This window comes from Populus trichocarpa, chromosome 4 (genome assembly GCF_000002775.5).
Source record: "Populus trichocarpa isolate Nisqually-1 chromosome 4, P.trichocarpa_v4.1, whole genome shotgun sequence".
Taxonomy (NCBI): Eukaryota; Viridiplantae; Streptophyta; class Magnoliopsida; order Malpighiales; family Salicaceae; genus Populus; species Populus trichocarpa.
Genome location: NC_037288.2, coordinates 14,308,484 through 14,327,586, shown reverse-complemented (window position 1 = coordinate 14,327,586; position 19,103 = coordinate 14,308,484). Strand labels below are relative to the sequence as shown.

The following is a 19,103-nucleotide window of genomic DNA, read 5'->3' as shown; positions in this document are numbered from 1 at the left end:
ATAAGAGTTAAAGAGATAGAAAAATAAAAAGAGAAAAAAAGATAATGAATAAAAAAAGATGAATAAATAAGCAAAGGATGGGGTATAAAATAGGTCATATAATTAAAGGGAAAAGGTCACAAAAAAAATCCAAAAAAAAAAGCAAAGGAAAAGGACTAAGAGAGAGTAGAAAAAACCCTAAAAAATAAATAGTCTAATTGACCAAAAAAAAAAAAGCTTCTGCCTAAACACTAAAAACCATAGCCACCCATTCTCCCTATCTTTATTTTCCTCCTTCTCTCACCAACTAGCACCGACAACTAGCCACTCACAAACTTTTCGTTCACTTTTTCTCATAAAAAATCATCATCTAATCCTCTCATCCCCACCAACCACCAGCTCATGCAGTCCATATCTCTCTTCCCATCTTTCAGTCACAGCACAACCCTAATAGACCTAACAATAACAACAACCAACATAACACTTGATTTATCTTATTCCTCTATTAAGATTGAAACCCATTAACAACCATAATAACCCTCATCTACATAGGAGACTTGTCATCTATACTACCTTCAACCCAAAAACCTAGCTGAAATCACAACCCTTTCCAGTTAAAATCAATACAAAAATCAACTAAAAAATAACCTAGTAATGACAACCACCATCATAACTTAAAAATTTTATTATTTTTTCACAGATCTAATGCTAGCAAATAGAGTGCATGCACCATTGATCACATGTCACAACAAGGTCCCAACACATGATGACCACGCGCCACCATCGCCCAGCTCATTTATAATGTTCTCTAGTTTGTTCCAACAACTATCAGAGGTAGTTTTTGAATCCCAAATAAGTTTTTGTTCATTTTTAAATAAATTGTGACACAATTATATTTTTTATGTATATATTGTTAATATTTGAAGTGTTGAGGTCCATGCAATTTTATGTCAAACTTGAGGGTTGATGTTGTCGAGGATTTGTTTTTGGTATAATAACACTTAAATCAATACCTTGTGATGAGGTTGGGTGGATAGATTGTAAAAGGTTTAATGATTTGATTTTATACGTGGATGTGCTTGATTTTAGCATATGGGCATGTTTAATTTTTACATGTGGTTTTGAATAATCTTTCTTGAAACAAAGGTAGGGTTATTTTCATATAAAGAAAATAGAGTTGTTTATGTTTTTTTATCAAAGAATTAAACTAGTTGTAGTACAATCCTTAAACGAGTCTTATCACTTGGATGTTGATGCTTTATTTTTTCATATAATAAACATATATCTTTGGTTTGTTTTATGAGATTTATATATGTTATTTTTCTAGAATCAATCCAAGGATAGTATGATTCTTAAACATGTCATATTCCTTGAAAGTTCAAAATTTTAATATGTTTCATATTAGGTTTGTTGGTGTTGGTGTTGGTGTTGATGGGATTAGCCTAATTATGGAGGAGTTAGTTTCGATCAAATATGATTTGGGTCTTATAGATATGCATGGGTTTGGGCTATATAGGGTTAAAAAACAGCTAGGATTAATTAGGGTGTTGGGGTCCTTTTCTTATAAGGATTTGTCAAAAATCCTAGCTAAGTTTGGGTTCATGATGGGCAGTTACAAGGTTGAATTGGAGATGGATTATTATATTTTCATGTTGGATAAGGATTTCATATATAACATGGAAACTAAAGGGTGACAACATGTGAGTGTAAATTCCCTTATTTATTTGTTCATTACATGCAAGGATTCTTTTTCTTATAAGGAGAACAAGAGACAGACATATTTGGAGGACTTTCCTTGTAACATTCTTTCCTTTCTCTTGCAGGATTTCCTTACTTTAAAAGGAGATTGTGCAAGGCTTCTAAAATGAACGAATTCAACAACTCTTTTTCCTACTTTTGAGAGCATTAATTCAATTAAATAAGGGATGAAGATCAAGTATTCAAGGCAGCATCTTCCAAGCATGGAAAGAGGTCTAAAAAGGGTGGCAAACACACATTATTCTTACGCAAGTCAGACTTGACTACACAAGGAAATTAATCAAGCTATGGATGATTTTGGGGGCTGATTGTTTCCTTGTATTATTCTGAATATTTTACTTAGTTTTTATGTTGTTTAAAGTATTATTTGAACCATAATATTACAGTTTAGGTTTTTAAGTTTAGTTGGGTTTGTTTTGGTCCAAATTATGTGTTTTAGATCTGTTTTAGACATTAGGCTTGTGTTAGCTGAAAGCCCAATGGTTTGCAACCCAATATGGCTCCATTAGAGTTAATTATCTTAGGACTATATAATGTTTTTCTTGCTATGAATTTCAGCAGCCTTCAGATTAATAATATTATTATGTTTTGCTTGAAGCAAACGTGTTCTTTGATGTGACAAAAAAAAACCTAACTTATCAAGGTACAACTGACCTTGTGGTGTTGATTTGTGAATTCCAATACCTATGGTTCTTAGTTACATGTTAACTTTGGGTCAAGGTTCTCAAACTTGATTTTCAGCTTTCTTGGGGAAGTATCATCTTCGTTAGAGGTTGCTTGACCACGTGATCAAGAGGTCCGTATCGCACAACGTAAAAAAAAAAAAGTTAAATCATGTATTTTTAGCACAATCTCAAGTAAAGGAATAGAAAGAGAATATTGAGATGGGTCATTGGAGCTAAAAAGTGAAAATCCTACATGTATTAGGAATCCAACTTGAACAAGAGAAATCCTAGCGAGATTAGGATTGGTTAGAGCAAATATGTCAGACTAGACCTTTAAGTACTATTCAGACTATATCTGGAGCTACAAATGAAAATTCACTACTATTCAAGTTGGGCTGAAAACTAGACATCTTAAAATTCTCATCCATATGTGATAGACCTAGTAACTCATCCAAACAAGAAAGAACAGTATCTTCGAAATCAAGTTTGAAATATGTCAGAAGACTAATACAAGTCCAACCTAATCTTTCCATATTGAGATGATTACATGGTAGCTCATTAATGACATGGAAATGGTCCCATATGACCAATAAACCTCTCTAGAAGGTTAAAGTCAATGTATAAGCTATTAAAATCATATTAGTATAAGAAAGCTTAAAAGTAGTTTGATTGGAAATTAGTTGTTAACTAAGAAACCTCACCACCTCCTCACACACACATAACAGACCCTAAATCTAAAAGAAAAGAGGAGAGCATGTTCATAGTATATCAGAGGAGAGGGAGAGGAATTTTATGGGTATAAAAAATTTATTTTTCTTCTTCCTTGTTCAAATTTATCTTAATCAAGAATTTCATACAAGCTTAGTTTTCAAAAAGGTTAGTGCTCTTGGATCTTAAGTTATCATGAGGATTTGTGCTTAGAAAATATTCTAAATCTAATTATGATATATGAATATCTTTCTTTTTTCTGTGATTAAATTTGATGATTGATGATTGAAATCCTATATGATGTGCATCATATGTTTTTGGTTTTAAATATATTGCTAGTGATTAGTTTATGATGGATTCATGACTAATTAACTTAAGTAGCATAGGTATCTAATTTTCATACCCATGTTTGATTAATTGTTACTTGGAAAACATAAGTATTGATTAAATTAACTCTTTATGTGTGTTTAATTATCATGAATCAATTGTACCTATTTTGATGTCAATGTTGCCATGTAATTAAATCTTACATGCTTAGTGAAGGTTATTATATGATTAAGGTTAATTATTGCAAGGATGCTAGATTAACTAAAAAGTAAGAATATGTAGAAAAACTTGTTTTTTCATAGTTGGTTTATTTATGATCACAAATCAAATTAAAAAACATATCTAATTCATTTATTGATGTTAATTATCCTTGAGAAACATTTTCTTAATGTTGATGTTAAAGCCTCTCTTTCTATATTTTATAATCTATTGAATCTTCCTTTTTATTTTCAAAACTAATTTCTTTCATTTTCTGAATGTTCTAAGTTGCTTTTAATTAGTTTAGATCATAAACAAAATCCTCTGTTCAATTACTTATTAAGTTGCATATTAGTTAATTTAATTGAATTAGCATATTTTAGTGCATATTTATTTGGTTTGTTATAATCTAAATATAAATAGTTTGTCTTGGTTGAGTAACTAAGTTTTAATACTTGTATCTCTATAGGACAATACACTTAGTTTCTATACTACAAATCATTAATTTTTTAAGGGTTTAAATTTGCATGAATTTGACACTTGTCAAATTTTTGGCATTGTTGTCAGGGATACTAATCATTGTTTACTTGAATTAAGCTTGTATTTTTGTTTAGTTTGACTTACTGTTATAGACTGTATATCCAACTCTGACTCCAAAAATTAAAGACAACCTAACGAGGAAGAGTTTGAGAAATTTTTCGATGCAAGATCAAAGGCACTAAATTGATCTTCATGATAATTATTCAATAAAGAAGATGATATAATAAGAGTTATAAGGGATTACATCAAATTTGTTACGATGCATAACTTTTGCATCACCAAATACATGCTTTATGACAAGTTAGATTGAAAGCGTGAATAAGCAAGAAGATTTCATACCATATATTTTCCAGCGAGTACCACCGATAAAATTCATCACTTGCCAATATAGTCATCCAACAACCTTACACTCTTAAGGAGCTTGTTGCTTTAAACTTTAACCAACAACCATTTTACATTAATTTCCCATAAATTGATGTTCCTTTTAAGCTTAAGTTTGGTCTTATTCATGTACTTCCTTCTTTTCATGGCTTTGCATGTGGTGATCCCCATAAGTGATAAACCACCAAGAAGGTCAAGCCATTTGAATTCCTTGTTTTAAGTAGTTGAGGTCGTAAGTTTAGGAGAAGTTGTTTCTTCTTTATGTATTTAAACCTTTTCATTATGCAGTAATGGGGATAATTTTCAGAGTATCAAATATTGTGGTTCATCCTCACCCTGAGAGGAACTTCATCTATTTAGCAATTGTAATAGCTTTGACTGGGACCTATCATTGGTATCAGAGCTCTATCTTACAATGGCAACCAACAAAGAAAGAATTGAAAATTTAGAAGTTGTGCTTGGAGGACTTCAAGATAGTATGAGTCGGATGGAACTTGGTCTTAATGACAGGTTACATCACATGGAGGAAGTCATCAATAAGCTCTCTATGGCCTTGCTCTCAACTAAAGACTCCAGCAGTGAACACCAATGCCCGTAGTGGTCCTTCTCGCCATAATTAGGAAGAGTTTACGGAGTCTGCAGAAGGAGGACGACAAATATTCTCATCCAAGTTAACAAAGCTTGAATTTCCAAGATACTCTGGTGATGATCCAACTGAATGGTTTAACAGAGTGGAACAATTTTTCGAATACCAAGGCACCATTGCAGCACAAAAAGTGTCCTTGGCATCATTCCACCTTGCAGGTGAAGCTAATCAATAGTGGCAATGGCTACACCGTGCTTACATCGAGGAAGAGAGAGAAGTGACATGGGAGGTTTTTGAGGAAGAACTTTGGGCTCGTTTCGGACTAGTTGATTGTGAAGATTTTGATGAAGCGTTATCAAGGGTTACACAGGTTGATTCTTTATGAGATTACCAAAAGGAGTTTGAAAGGTTGGGAAATCGGGTGCAAGGATGGACACAGAAAGCACTGGTGGGAACGTTTATGGGAGGCCTTAAATCAGAAATTGCTGAAGGAATCCAGATGTTCAAACCACACTCTTTAAAGGAAGCTTTTAGCTTTGCACGAATGCGTGATTACCAGATCACTCGCCGACAAAAATTCACACAGAATTCACAATTCATTCCGCAACTTGACTTTCCAGCACAAACAAAAACCACACCAGCTTCACGAATGAAAAGACTCACTTGGGATGAAATGCAACGAAGGCGAGCTCAAGGTCTTTGCTTTAATTGTGATGAAAAATTCAACATCGGCCATAAATGCCAAGGCCCCCACCTCTTATTGTTAGAAATGAGCTATAATTCGAATGATGAAGAAGAGACAAATGAGGAGACCATAATAGAAAGTTCGATAACATGAACCTTGAGGACAAGGTTTCAGTGATAGAAGGAGGTATTGATAAACCACCAAGAAGGTCACTACGTGCTCCTATCAAGAATCCATGTTTTATGACATGAATCATGCAAGAGACGTGCCTCATGCAGGAGAAGGACGTGCCTCATGCAGGAGAAAGACGTGCCATAAGCAGAGGAGAATGTGCCACATACAGGGGATGTGGAGAAAACACTAGTTGCTTGAGGATTTGCTAGCATCATTCCATTGGAAGGCTTGATCCATGGTCGTTAGCTATTATTTCATTAACTATAGCCATCTGAATTCCTTGTTTTAAGCAAGGTTGTCAAATCCGTTCCGTTTCATCCGGAATGGCTGAAACATTCCATAACAATTCAAAAAACGGAACAAAACGGAACAATTTTCATCTCATTTTAAATCTCGGTCCGTTCTGGATTTTTCGGCTAAATTTCAGCCGGAACGTTCCGATTTCATTCCACATGTTCCGTTCCGCTCTTGAAAAGTCATTGAATCAAATTGAACCTTGTTTAATTTAATTAATTAAATCATCCAAGTATAAAAAGCTCTTTTTCATTACTATTTTCAATAATAATAATATTAATAATAATATTGAAAATTATTATTACTATTTTCATTAACAATGATATTAATTTTTTAAAATTAGATTTATCACTAATATATATGGTTTATATTCATGTTGTTTTTTTCATGTTTATACTTTGTAGGAATTTGAGCAAAACAAGGGATGCTTTAGATTCCATTAGCCTTGATAACATTGACCTAACTTTATATTTAAAATATTTGTGTTAAAACATTTTACTTTCATAATATTTTGATATTTTGTTTAAGTTGAATTACTTTAAGTTAAAGATCTATTTAATCTTGACTATTTAAAAATATTTTAAAATTTGAAATTATATTTGTTTGGCATTGCGTTTGTATTGTATAATTTATAATTAATTTATCTTGAATTTGAATTATATTTGTTGAATATATATATATATATATATATATATATATATATATATATATATGAACAGTAAAACCCCGAAACGGCACGCCGAAACACTCCGAAACTGAAACATTCCATTCCAATTGAAAAAACAAAACACCTACCAAAACGGAATTGACAACCTTGATTTCAAGTAGTTGAGGTCGTAAGTTTAGGAGAAGTTGTTTCTTCTTTATGTATTTAAACCTTTTCATTATGTAATAATAGGGATAATTTTCATAGTATCAAATATTATAGTTCAGCCTCACCCTGAGAGGAACTTTATCTATTTAGCTCCTCTTTATCTATTTAGCAATTGTTATAGCTTTAACTGGTACCTATCAATAAGCATCTTAAGAATTCTTATTGTTAGTTCAAGCATGAAACCCGTTGGGGTTACATAAGAACAAATCAAGTTGAGAGCCTTTCCTTAAAATTGGTTGTATTGTTTGCCCTTATGGGAAGAGATGTTAAGATGTTTCCTAGAAAAATACTTTCGGTTGCAATTTTAAGAAAATAAATTTGTGGAAATAAAGCAAATGAATGAAGAATCCTTGTATGAATATTATAAAAGATTTAAAAAACTATGTGCTAGCTGCACTTACATCAAATTTCTAAGCAACTTCCCCGAGATAGGAACATAATATAGTGGACAAAACACTCAAGGTCGCAGCGACAATTGATATCCAATATGACTGCCAATACTTAGCAGTTTAGCCCAAGGATTAACGCAGATACTCTTACCTCTTTGGTGACATGTAACCCACAAAAAGTTCAAGACTTGTAGAATTTGCATGATGCAAAGACATGGTATCGATTCTTTCCTAACTCTTTAAGATGACTCTACAAATCAAATTAATTCCTTGGGAATGATCCTATGCCCACAACACAAGGATGATCCCTATTCTAATACTTACAGTCCTTGATGGAAGGATCATCCCAACTTGAGATAAGTAAACCCCCGGCAGGTCGTCTTTTCTCCGGTGAAGGAACTACCCGCAACCTCTCATTCCAAAGCTGGAATGTAATTTGGTCAGAGCATTTCCAACCTACAAAAAACGATGAAACTACAAGAACAAAACATTGCAGAATCAACAGTAGCGTCTCAGACTACGATCCTCTCAAAAAGGAAAAAGGAAAGAAAGAACATCCCGCATTATCTTCCAAAAACACACCCCATAAGGCCTTTCAAGGTCCCAAGTATGATCTTTAAACCAATACTATCATGCAAGGAAATGAAAGGGGTTGAAAAAGAAAGGGCATGGACTCAATCCTATGGTTCTCCTGCTTTAGGAACGGGTGACCGGTAATAACTGTTACCATGATGACCATTGAATTTGGGGAAGCTCTTTGTTGGTTGCATATTCCTGGAATACCCTGGCCGCACTCTACTTCCATTCTGAGCGCTTGGATTGGAGCTGCCTCGCTCTGATTGCATGGCTTGAAAGTATGATGAAGAACAGGCCATGTCCTTGAGGCAAGGCAGAGGCTTTAGGGCTTCAACAACATCACTCATCAGAGGTCTGGCTTTGGGGTCACGGTTAAGGCAGTGTGCAGCCAATTGGATTGCCTTCTGAGCACCTTTGATGGAGAAGCGTCCTTCAAGACGAGGGTCTATCATTCTGTAGAATCTTCTCCTCTCGCCAAGGTGTGGCTGTGCCCATTCCACCAGATTATGCTCACCATTTGGTCGGTGTTTGTCCATGGATCTTCGACCAGTCAACATTTCAAGTAAAACAACCCCAAAGCTATAGACATCACTCTTGGATGTGAGATGACCTGGCACAACATCAAGTGTAACAAGTATGGAGGATTTGCATATAACACAGCTCAAATAATGCAAGGCTTAATTACATGCTCACAGAAATTATGTGCACATGATGGAGGGCTACTACATCCATGTGTGCACCTGTGAGGGTGGGTGCAAGGGAGACGAAAGAAATTTGACAAGTTCTTAGTTAGCCTGAATTTGATCCTAATGATGAAAACTCACTGGATTTTGTGACAAACAATAACCAATTCACCTTATCGACATTAGGAAACTAGCAATTCAGAAAACATTTAACCAAGACATTGCAGAGTATGCACACATGTCTGAAAATCAAGGAGACAAGGGAATCTGTCAATAGAACCATAGAAGATATGGATTTTTTTATTTTATTTTATTCATTATGCAGAACAAAAAGATGATGATGCTAAGAAAGCATCTTCTTCTAAATGAAGTTCAATACGTACAAAATGTTGCAAAATTTTATGGATAGATCTTTATTTGACCACATAGAGTAGTACTGTTGAAAACCCAACAACTTCTGGGAGTCCCAGCATTCCATGAAAGAAAAGCAAACAATACTTACCTATTTGTCAAAGAAAGCAGGCCCTTTCATGCTATACTTTCCATTGTTCAGTCCATAATTCCAACATTTATATTCACCATCAGTCCAGGGTTCCATATTTCTCAGCCACTAATAATGCTAGTACCCTAGTAACTCAAGTATCCTGAAGTCTGACTTGATTAAGAGACAACTATGAAGCTTTACATAACTTGGGTCCTCTTGCCATCTTATATGTTCACTTGCCTAAAATATCTTTAATTTGAAACCCCCCATTCCCCAACATCTTAATTTGAAATTCTTTCAAGTCATTTTATTTCTTTACATGTCCACATTAATTTCATTCTTGTTCTTTTGAAAAAGTAAATAACAGGTCTGAGACATAGCTCATTGTATGGTGGTGCCGCAGTGACACCTAACAATGGTGAAATGGTTAGAATGATAATGCAGAAATGAGTTAAGGCAGCAACAACATAATGTAGTGAAGGTTTGGAATTAGAAAGCAAGAAGCATTATGATGGCTGCATTCCGGCGACAGTAGCTAGGTAGACATAAAGGTGATGTAACAAAGTGTTAGTGACAGTAACAAGGTACTGCCAGTGACACTGGAGCACAATAAATCATGGTTTTAGTTTCTGGTCAAGAGTAAGATGATTGCAGTAAATTGTGGAGATAACATATTACTGGAGCAGAGGGGAAATTCTAATCCATTACTAGGTGACTAGTCATAAAGATGGCAAAATGAATGAAGGGAACTATCTGGAGAGTTTGAATGCCACATCAATAGAGCAGTATAGCAAGTGATGCTGTTGAAACAGCAGTCAAATTAGTGGCAGGGGTATGAGATGGTGTTTGTGGTTGTAATAGCTACATGATGAAGGTCATTTGGTGAAACATGGAGTTTTTGCTCCTCTCGACAATATATTTATGTATTCTTTTCCACATCAAGAAAGTAGTTAAATTTCATTGTTCCTCTCACATATGCACATAGCGCACACACATACTCTATGGCAATGTTGAAAGAAAAAGATGAACAAAGTCAAGCTACCACTGAGAAATGTAACAAGTTCTGGATAAACTCGGCAACAAGAAATTCAGTTTTTTGTTAATCATGTATAAAATCATGGATTACATTCAATTAAGAGAATAAAGCCTATATGCAGAAGATTAATGTTTAACATGCTCACCTGTTATCAATACTTGGGCTAACACACTAGATTACATCTAATCACAAGCACAAAACCTGTAATGATGCAAAAGACTGACACACAATGTTTAACATGCTCACCTGTCATTACATACTCGGGGGCTGCGTAACCATATGTTCCCATCACGCGGGTAGATACATGAGTCTTGTCCCCTTCTGGACCATCTTTGGCAAGTCCAAAATCAGAAAGCTTGGCGTTGTAGTCCTGGATAGGTCTAGCAATACTTTAGAAATGGATACAACAATGGATAAATAACAGATTATTTTCATAAAACTAGTCACTCACTGCATCTAGTAGGATATTAGATGTTTTGAAATCTCGATATATCACTGGCCGTTCAGCTTCCTCATGAAGAAAGGTAAGGCCCTTTGCAGCGCCAAGCAGTACTTTCATTCTGACAGACCAGGGAAGAGGCAGGGATCCTGCTGCATCAAACATATTACTCCCAAAAATGTGCAATGATCTATCTAATAACAGAACCTAGTTTTGTATCTGTATTTCCACCATACCTAAATTAGGACAATAAGGATTATGTTTGTGCACACATTTTATGGAATGCATTATCTCCATAAATTGGTCTTCTATGTGAACTACACTTTCCTTATTTACTGTGATGAATATATATGCATTATGGCAGCTTTCCTAGGTCTTTCAACTAAATACTTCTTTCTTATCCTTTTAAATTAATTGCAATTCATGAAATGTTTATGTTGGGAATAAATACAACTTCCAGCAAGCATGAGAAAAAAAGGTAAAACAAAAAACCATACACTCTGAGAGAGAGAGAATGCAAGAACTCTTCCCATAAGTGAAGTGCATTGAAAATTTAACCTCCCAGCAGTGGTTAATTATGGCACCCCTTTTATATAGTTTCTTAGAAGGACGGTGTGTTATCACCACCAACCTGTTCCAAAACAAGTTTTGTAACCTTTTGACATATAGATTGATTTTACATGCAGCATATTAATTTGACATTTTCTACACAGGCAATAAAATTTAAGGCTTGCGCTGACTTCATTTCACACTATATGTGACTGTGATGATAAGGTCCTTCAATTAAAAAATAGGAAAATGTAGGAAAGGATGAAAAGAACATCACTTGTAGGTATGATACCATCCTAGAAATAATTGCATAGCATAAACTGGAAAATGTATTAATTTCTTTGAGCTAATAAACTCAGTCCTGGTTACCAATAAAAACTGGTCAATGCTTCTTTTCCTAAATTAGCTTCTTACTTTGAGCTCTCATTAGTTACCCAACCAATCAAAAGATTTGACAGAATGATTTTACAGGCTGTACACTCATTTATAGATGGCTCATTGAAACATCTACCAGTTTAGGAGAAAACACAGGATAGTTAACCAAATATGTAGAATAATAAGCTCATTACATACTTCTAAAGAGGTGATTCTCCAAGCTTCCTCGAGGCATAAACTCATAGACTAGAAGCCTTTGATCGTCCTCAATGCAATAGCCAATTAATTTAACCAAATTAGGATGGAGAAGGTCGCCGAGATAATTAACTTCAGCCTGCCATGTATAAAAGAAGTATCCTTCAACCATAAATGCAGAAATACCACAAGCAATTATTGTAGACCAAACATGCAAGTGAAACATATGGGCATGTGCATGCATGTGGATGAACATGAATATACTAAAAAAAGATGTGAGATTTCTTACAAGCCATTCTTTATGTCCCTGAAGTCCATCATGGTTGAGAGTTTTTACAGCAACAGACAGCCCCGTGCCAGGTTTCACTGGAGCAGTTCCATTCTCATTAATCCAACCTTTGAATACGCAACCAAACCCTCCCTCGCCAAGAATACTCTCAGGCCTAAAATTCCTTGTTGCTGATTTGAGCTCATTAAAGGAGAATTTTCGAAGCTGAGAGGAAACTTTAAGTTCCTCACCAGTATTGGGAGTAGATGGAGAACTTTCAACATTGCTAGTGCTCGAGGATGATCCCACTTGAACAGCCGGTTGGTCTCTGCCGGTATCATTTGTTGATTTGCTTTCCGCTGAATCACAAATGAAAACAAATACCATCACTGTATCTGGTTTTTCGGTAATCAACTAATCTATACTTTCAAATACGAACTCAGACGGTGCATACAACCTGAGAGATGAATATAAGCATTTCCAGAAACAGTATAAACCAGAAGAGACATGTCTATTTACAAATATGTAGACAAAGACACGCACGGGCATCCTTGAGGTTAAATAGCACCTATACTAGTGTAGGTTTACTTTAAACCATCCATGCATTTTTATTAGTTAAAACATTCCAAGGCATAACAACACCAAATCATGACTGAAGTTAGTTGCATTTCGTCTCTTTGAGAGATAAGAACATGCTGAGACACCAATGGTGCTTCAATGCATGATTAGTGTCTTGATTTCAATTGAATGACCTTTTTTGTTTTATCATTTGTGTGAGCAAAATAAAAACTTTTAGATTCATTTGCAAAAAAAATAATAAAATTGATTCAAGAGTAGTTTTTTTAAAGGTACATTACTCTTGTATAAGATAGTTTGTGCATTGAATTCAATATACTAGGTAAGAATTTGCTAAGTTGTTTGTTCTGGACTCTAGTGGAACCATCCATTCATTTGTTTTCTTATTTTAACAACTTCTAGGTATGAAGTGAAACCTTCATAAAATTGGATATTTACTCAAAGCCTACAATAGAGTTGGAGACATGTTGCACTCAAGGTCACATGTCATGTAATTTTTAACACTACAAGAGTTCTGTTCTCAAATACAAATGTCAACATAAAATTTATGACTGCTGTCAATAAATGATTAAAAGGGTTGCAAGTTTCCTGAAATATTTGATAATGCACAATGCTCAAATGCTCAACCAAACATCATCTGTTTTATATGCCATGTACTAACAATGGGAAACTAAAAAAAAATTCTAAAAGAATCATCCATATAAATCTAGCAAGAAAAGTATTTTGAACAAGAATATATTATAATGCCACAAAACTTTAAGCTGATGTTTTTTACATCAAGTATCTTAAACATTTTACATCATGATCCAACCAACATATTTTGCAAACCAGCATTTGAGAATTAAGACTCAGCATAGCAATCTCCAACCACTAAGCCCCTGTATATTGCATTATTTGACTCATTTCAGCTTCTAAGATAGCAGCAAAATAATTAGTGTAAATTACAACAAGTGGCCAAATTTGGTTAATAGACATACGATAAAATCAAAACCACCAATTAACTGTCTCAACCAAAGTAAATAACTAAACACTTACCAAAATCTAAAACCCCTTCCCATAAAAATTGAACAAATGGAGAATAACATCGCATCAAAAACACTCTGACAGTAGTACTAATCAAATTTGAATAAGGAGAATAAATGACAGGTACGATAAAAGACCATATTCTTGCAGAGTGATGCACTTGCAAAACCAAAGAATTGAATAAATATATAGTATGATCCAACATCCATGTGGCACCAAACAAGTACAATTAAAGAATGATTATAACATGTTATAATCAAGCATGAAAAAAATATTTAATTTTCTTGTTTATAATAGTATTCGAAAACACAATCAAAACATTCAAACAAACCGGTAAGATGAAACTAGTTATAGCGAATAAATCAAATTATACCATATTGTGTGCTAGTGCCACTTATGGAGCTATCAACCCTTGTTCTTGAAGAAATGCAGCTCCCAATGAACCTAAACTTAATCCAACATCCACTTTCCTCAGCTGCACCATCTTTCTTCTTCTTTAACTTTGATTTTCCCACAGTCCAATCAGCCACATTGATAGAATCAGGACCTAACACCATCTCTTTGGAAACTAAAAAATGAATTACAATACCATATCTCACAACTACCTCAGAGCACCAACTGCAGCTCTTTCAATTCTCCTATGTCTATACCACCCCAAACCCAGTCAGGCATTAAAATGACCCCAATTACCACTCACAATCAAGCCTCAGCAAACAAAAACAAAACCCAGAAAGCAAAAACCAAACAAACCAATCAAAACTCTAATAAACCTTGAAACGAGACCATCTTTTGAACTTACAGAAACAAATTCAAAAAACCATCACTATCACTCAAATCCACATAACAAAATATATGTTTTTAGAAGGCTAAAGATACTAAAATGCACATGACCCAGAACACAAAATGTACATGCAAGAAAAGGACCACTGTCAACAGTAAAGTAATCTTTAGAACTAACATAAGGATTAGAGACTTTGGAAAAACCCTAGAAAATTCTGAACCAAACACAACGAACAAGCACATAAACGAACAGTTTGGGTCAAAATTTTAAAATTATCAGGTTGGTTTCAGCTCACCAAACAAAAATACAAAGTTTTTCATCACTCACACCGTACATTGCCAAGACAAGGGCAATCTCCACAAGAAATCTTGCTTTCGGAGGTTACAATATAGAAAAGTATGCGGATTTGAGGGCCATGGAGAGAGAAACGTGCGTTACATGCGTGAAAAGGTGTGTGTGAGAGAGTGAGAGAGAGAGAGAGAGAGCGAGAGTAAAAACAACAAGGCAGTGAGACACTGGGCAGGCTAGCTAGCTAGCTATGTGTTTTTTTGCTTGGTAAGTTTAATGTTGTTTATATGTCTTGCCCCGGAGATTTTTATTTTATTTCTTTTTTGTCATGTGTTTTTGTCGTTATCACACTTCAAAATTGTAAAGGATACACAGTTTTTTTTTTTTTTCTCTTTTTTTTCGAGATAATGTTGTTTTTCAAAAAACATTATTTTAAAAAAATTAAAATAATATATTATTTATTTTTAAAATTTATTTTTGTTATTAACACATTAAAATAATTAGAAAATACTAAAAAATATTAATTTAAAAAAAATTATAAAAAAAATACTTTTAAAATATATCAACGGTTAGAATTTGTTTGATTATGTTGTAATAATTATTTTTTAAAATTTTTTTATTTAAAAATATATTTAATTTTTTTAATTTATTTTTGATATCTATATATTAAAATAATCTAAAAAATAAAAAAAAATAAATTAAAAATAAAATATATATATTAAAAAAAACATAATAGTGTTCAACGAAAAAAGGCTATAAAATTGATTGGCCAAAGTAATAATCTAAACAACCCACGAGGAAGAGAGAAAAACCCAATGGCTTAATGCCATCAAAATATTCGGGGTCATATTGAATAAATAAAAATAATTGAATTCGAAGGAGAAGTAGAAGTTCTTAGAGTTATAAAAATCTAACATCCACTAAAAATAATAATTTTAATTAATATACAAAATAATTTAAAAATATTTTTATTATCAAAAGACAATATAATAATAGGACTAAAAAGATTATTTTAATTTTTATTGTTAATTATACTCTGGTGTATTTATGAAAATTGCATTACTTCAACATTTGGGGTGGTGCTATAATGGACCCAACTTTCTTCAAATAAGAAAATGTGTATGAGAATCAATGATAACGAGTTATTTGACATATGTTTGATTACATAATTTTTTTTAAAAAAAATAAACATACAAGTTTTTCAAATGTTTTTTTTTTTAAATTTTAATTATAAATCAAAAGACATGCATTTAATTAAATACATGTCTAGCCATTTATACCAATAAATATAAAAAATAAAGTGTTAACGTGTTTATTAAACTCATCTCGCTGTACGTCAAATTTTATTTTTTCTAACACAAAAAAATTAATGTCTAGGTGTTGTTAATGCATTTTTTAACATCAAATAAAAAATATAACCGTGAATCAAAAAGTCGATTCTTATTTATAATAAAATATAATAAATATCATATGTATTAACAAAAACATGTAAGATCTCAAGCTAATTTTTAACATAACAGAAAAATTGAACAATGTTGTAATTGTTACAGTGAAACATTATTTCCTTATTTTGTGTATAATAACATGTAAGAATAAAAACATGTAAGATCTCAAGCTAATTTTTAACGTAGCAGAAAAATTGAACAATGTTATAATTGTTACAGTGAAACATTATTTCCTTATTTTGTGTATAATAATTTTTCAAGAAAAAAATGTAAAGAAAAAATTACAAGAAGCATTCAATTATGAAAGAAGGGTAAAAACCTCATTTCGGTTTAAAATTTTAATCCTAGATGGAAATACCTTAAATGCATTTAAACTTATCGTCCCTAAACGCTAGCCAATTTTAGTTTTAAGCCTTTATGATATCAAAAAATCTATATATATTAGACGAAGCGCCTTATAAAAAGTAGTTAAGGACTTGTCTCGGTGCACACACTCCTCTGCATGCTAGATTAAAAATTAATTTAAATGTAAAAAGAAGAATATGTATGAATTGTTAAGGATTTTTTTAAAAATAAAATATGATAGAAATTTTGACAAGTGTGTTTAATAAATTTGTAACATCCCATGTCTTTTAATGTAATTACAATCTTTCTATTAATCATATATGAGTAAAATGGAATGGATTTTATATATATTATCAGAGTCTCCCTTATACAAGGGCCCTCTCAATCACAATACAAAACACAAAATATATATTAAACATCTTTATCATACATGCAAGGGATTTTTCATTTAAAATAAAAATTTATTTAATTTGATGAAATCTTGACAGGGTCTCCCTTGCATGGGGACTCTAACTAAAATTTTATCTGCATTAATACTTGTAAGCACAACAACCAAAATCGCATTAAGCTCACACAACTAATACATATGTAGCCTCAGGGATGCCACCAAAACAATTTCATCAATTACACTCATTCATAACATTTTAAACACAAATGGAGATTATATTATTTTATGAGATATATACAAATATTTTTATATAATGAGATCCATAATAGTTAATAACTAGTTAGATGACCCGCGCGATGCCGCAGGTCAATTTGTTTGCATAAAAAATATGTAAAAAAGCTAAGATTTAAAAGTATTAGGTCTTTCTGCAAAACTATACCCGAGAGTCTTGGGTTTGACTGCAACGTCTGACCAAAGAGTAATATTTATAATATTAATAATAACATTAAACTTGCATGACCCAAGTTTAAGTGAGTTTGACTGCAATACCAAACCCAATAACCTTGGATGTGGGTCTGGCTGCAAGGTCGTATCATAAAAGTGTAATAATTAAATAGATTAAGTAAAAAGAAAAAAAATATAGAAAAAAAAAACCAACATGAAGAAAATAACTAATGAAGAAAAAGAAAAAAATCCGAATTAACTGGGTTAACTCTTCAAACCAGGTTAACCCGTCAAACATTGGATTGGTGTCGTGAAAGTTTGATAACTAAATAGAAAAAAACATTTGACGGATTACCCCAGAATTAACTGGGCTAACCCGTCAAACCCGGGATTCGTGTCATAAAAGTCTGATAATTAAATAGAAAAAAATTAATATTAAGAAAGTAAATTTAAAAAAAAATAATTAAAAAAAAAGCCAGAAAAAAACTAAAAGCATCACCTTTTTCACTGTGGATTGCACTATGCAGTCCACAATAAAATGCTTAAAAAGGAAAAGAAAAGGGAAAAAAACAAAGGCATACCCATGGGTTATTTTTTTTTCTTGCATAAAAAATAAACAAAGGCTAAGATCTAAGAGTGTTAGGTCTTTCTGCAAAGATATACCCAAAAGCCTTGGGTTTAACTGCAACGCTTGACCCAAGAGTAATATTTATAATAATAATAACAATATTAAACTTGCATGACTCAAGTTCAAGTGAGTCTGACTGCAACACCAGATCCAAGAGCCTTGGATGTGGGTCTGGCTGCAAGATCGTGTCATAAAAGTATGATAATTAAATAGATTAATTAAAAAGAAAAAAACAAAGAAAAAAAACCAACATGAAGAAAAAAATTAATGAAGAAAAAGAAAAAAAATCTGAATTAACTGGGTTAACCCTTCAAACCAGGTTAACCCATCAAACTTGGGATTCATGTCATGAAAGTTAGATAACTAAATAAAAAAAAAGTTGATGGGTTAACCAAGAATTAACTCAGTTAACCCATGAAACCAGGTTAACCAGTCAAACCCGGGATATGTGTCATGAAAGTCTGATAATTAAATAGAAAGAAATTTAACATTAACAAACTAAATTAAACAAAAAAAAATTAATTAAAAAGAAAAAAAAACTTCGGGTTACCTTGTCAAACCAGGTTAACCCGTTAAACCTGGGATCCATGTCATAAAAGTCTGATAACTAAATAAAAAAATTTAACATTAATAAAAGAAAAAAACAAATAAAAATGGACGGGTTAACCCGTAAAACCAGGTTAACCCTTCAGACCTGGGATATGTGTCATGAAAGTCTGATAACTAAATAGAAAGAAATTTAACATTAATAAACTAAAGTAAATGAAAAAAATTAATTAAAAAGAAAAAAAAACAAAAAAAAACTCTTGGTTAACTCGTCAAACCAGATTAACCTGTTAAACCTGGGATCCTTGTCATGAAAGTCTGATAACTAAATAAAAAAAATTTAACATTAACAAAATAAAAAAACAAAAAAAAATAGACGGGTTAATCCATAATTAACTGGGTTAACCTGGGAAACCAAGTTAACCCGTAAAACCTGAGATATGTGTCATGAAAGTCTGATAACTAAATAGAAAGAA

At 32.8% G+C, this 19,103-nt stretch overlaps 1 protein-coding gene across 3 annotated transcripts; it reads right to left on the bottom strand.

Annotated features, from left to right (window-relative positions):
* Positions 1 to 7,505: 7,505 nt before the first annotated feature.
* On the bottom strand, positions 7,506 to 15,037 carry LOC7472558 (serine/threonine-protein kinase PBL34). Of its 3 annotated transcripts, none has more exons than XM_024598433.2 (6): positions 14,839 to 15,037; positions 12,185 to 12,522; positions 11,899 to 12,034; positions 10,789 to 10,928; positions 10,584 to 10,707; positions 7,506 to 8,744 (listed from the first exon to the last, which is right to left on the bottom strand). In XM_024598433.2, the coding sequence occupies exons 1-6, from the start codon at positions 14,861 to 14,863 to the stop codon at positions 8,239 to 8,241; spliced, it is 1,269 nt and encodes a 422-aa protein (XP_024454201.1). In that variant the 5' UTR covers positions 14,864 to 15,037; the 3' UTR covers positions 7,506 to 8,238. The 3 variants fall into 3 exon arrangements, with proteins under 3 accessions (XP_024454201.1, XP_024454200.2, XP_002305322.3); XM_024598432.2 differs by having other exon boundaries at positions 14,136 to 15,035; XM_002305286.4 differs by having other exon boundaries at positions 10,789 to 10,925; positions 14,136 to 15,033.
* Between the last annotated feature and the right edge of the window lie 4,066 nt (positions 15,038 to 19,103).

Coding starts and splice junctions, on each gene's coding strand:
- LOC7472558 (XM_024598432.2), bottom strand. CDS start 14,319: ATGGTGTTAGGTCCTGATTCTATCAATGTGGCTGATTGGACTGTGGGA. Junction 12,035..12,184: donor AGGGACATAAAGAATGGCTT/GTAAGAAATCTC, acceptor TATACATGGCAG/GCTGAAGTTAATTATCTCGG. Junction 10,929..11,898: donor GGAGAATCACCTCTTTAGAA/GTATGTAATGAG, acceptor TGTTTGATGCAG/CAGGATCCCTGCCTCTTCCC.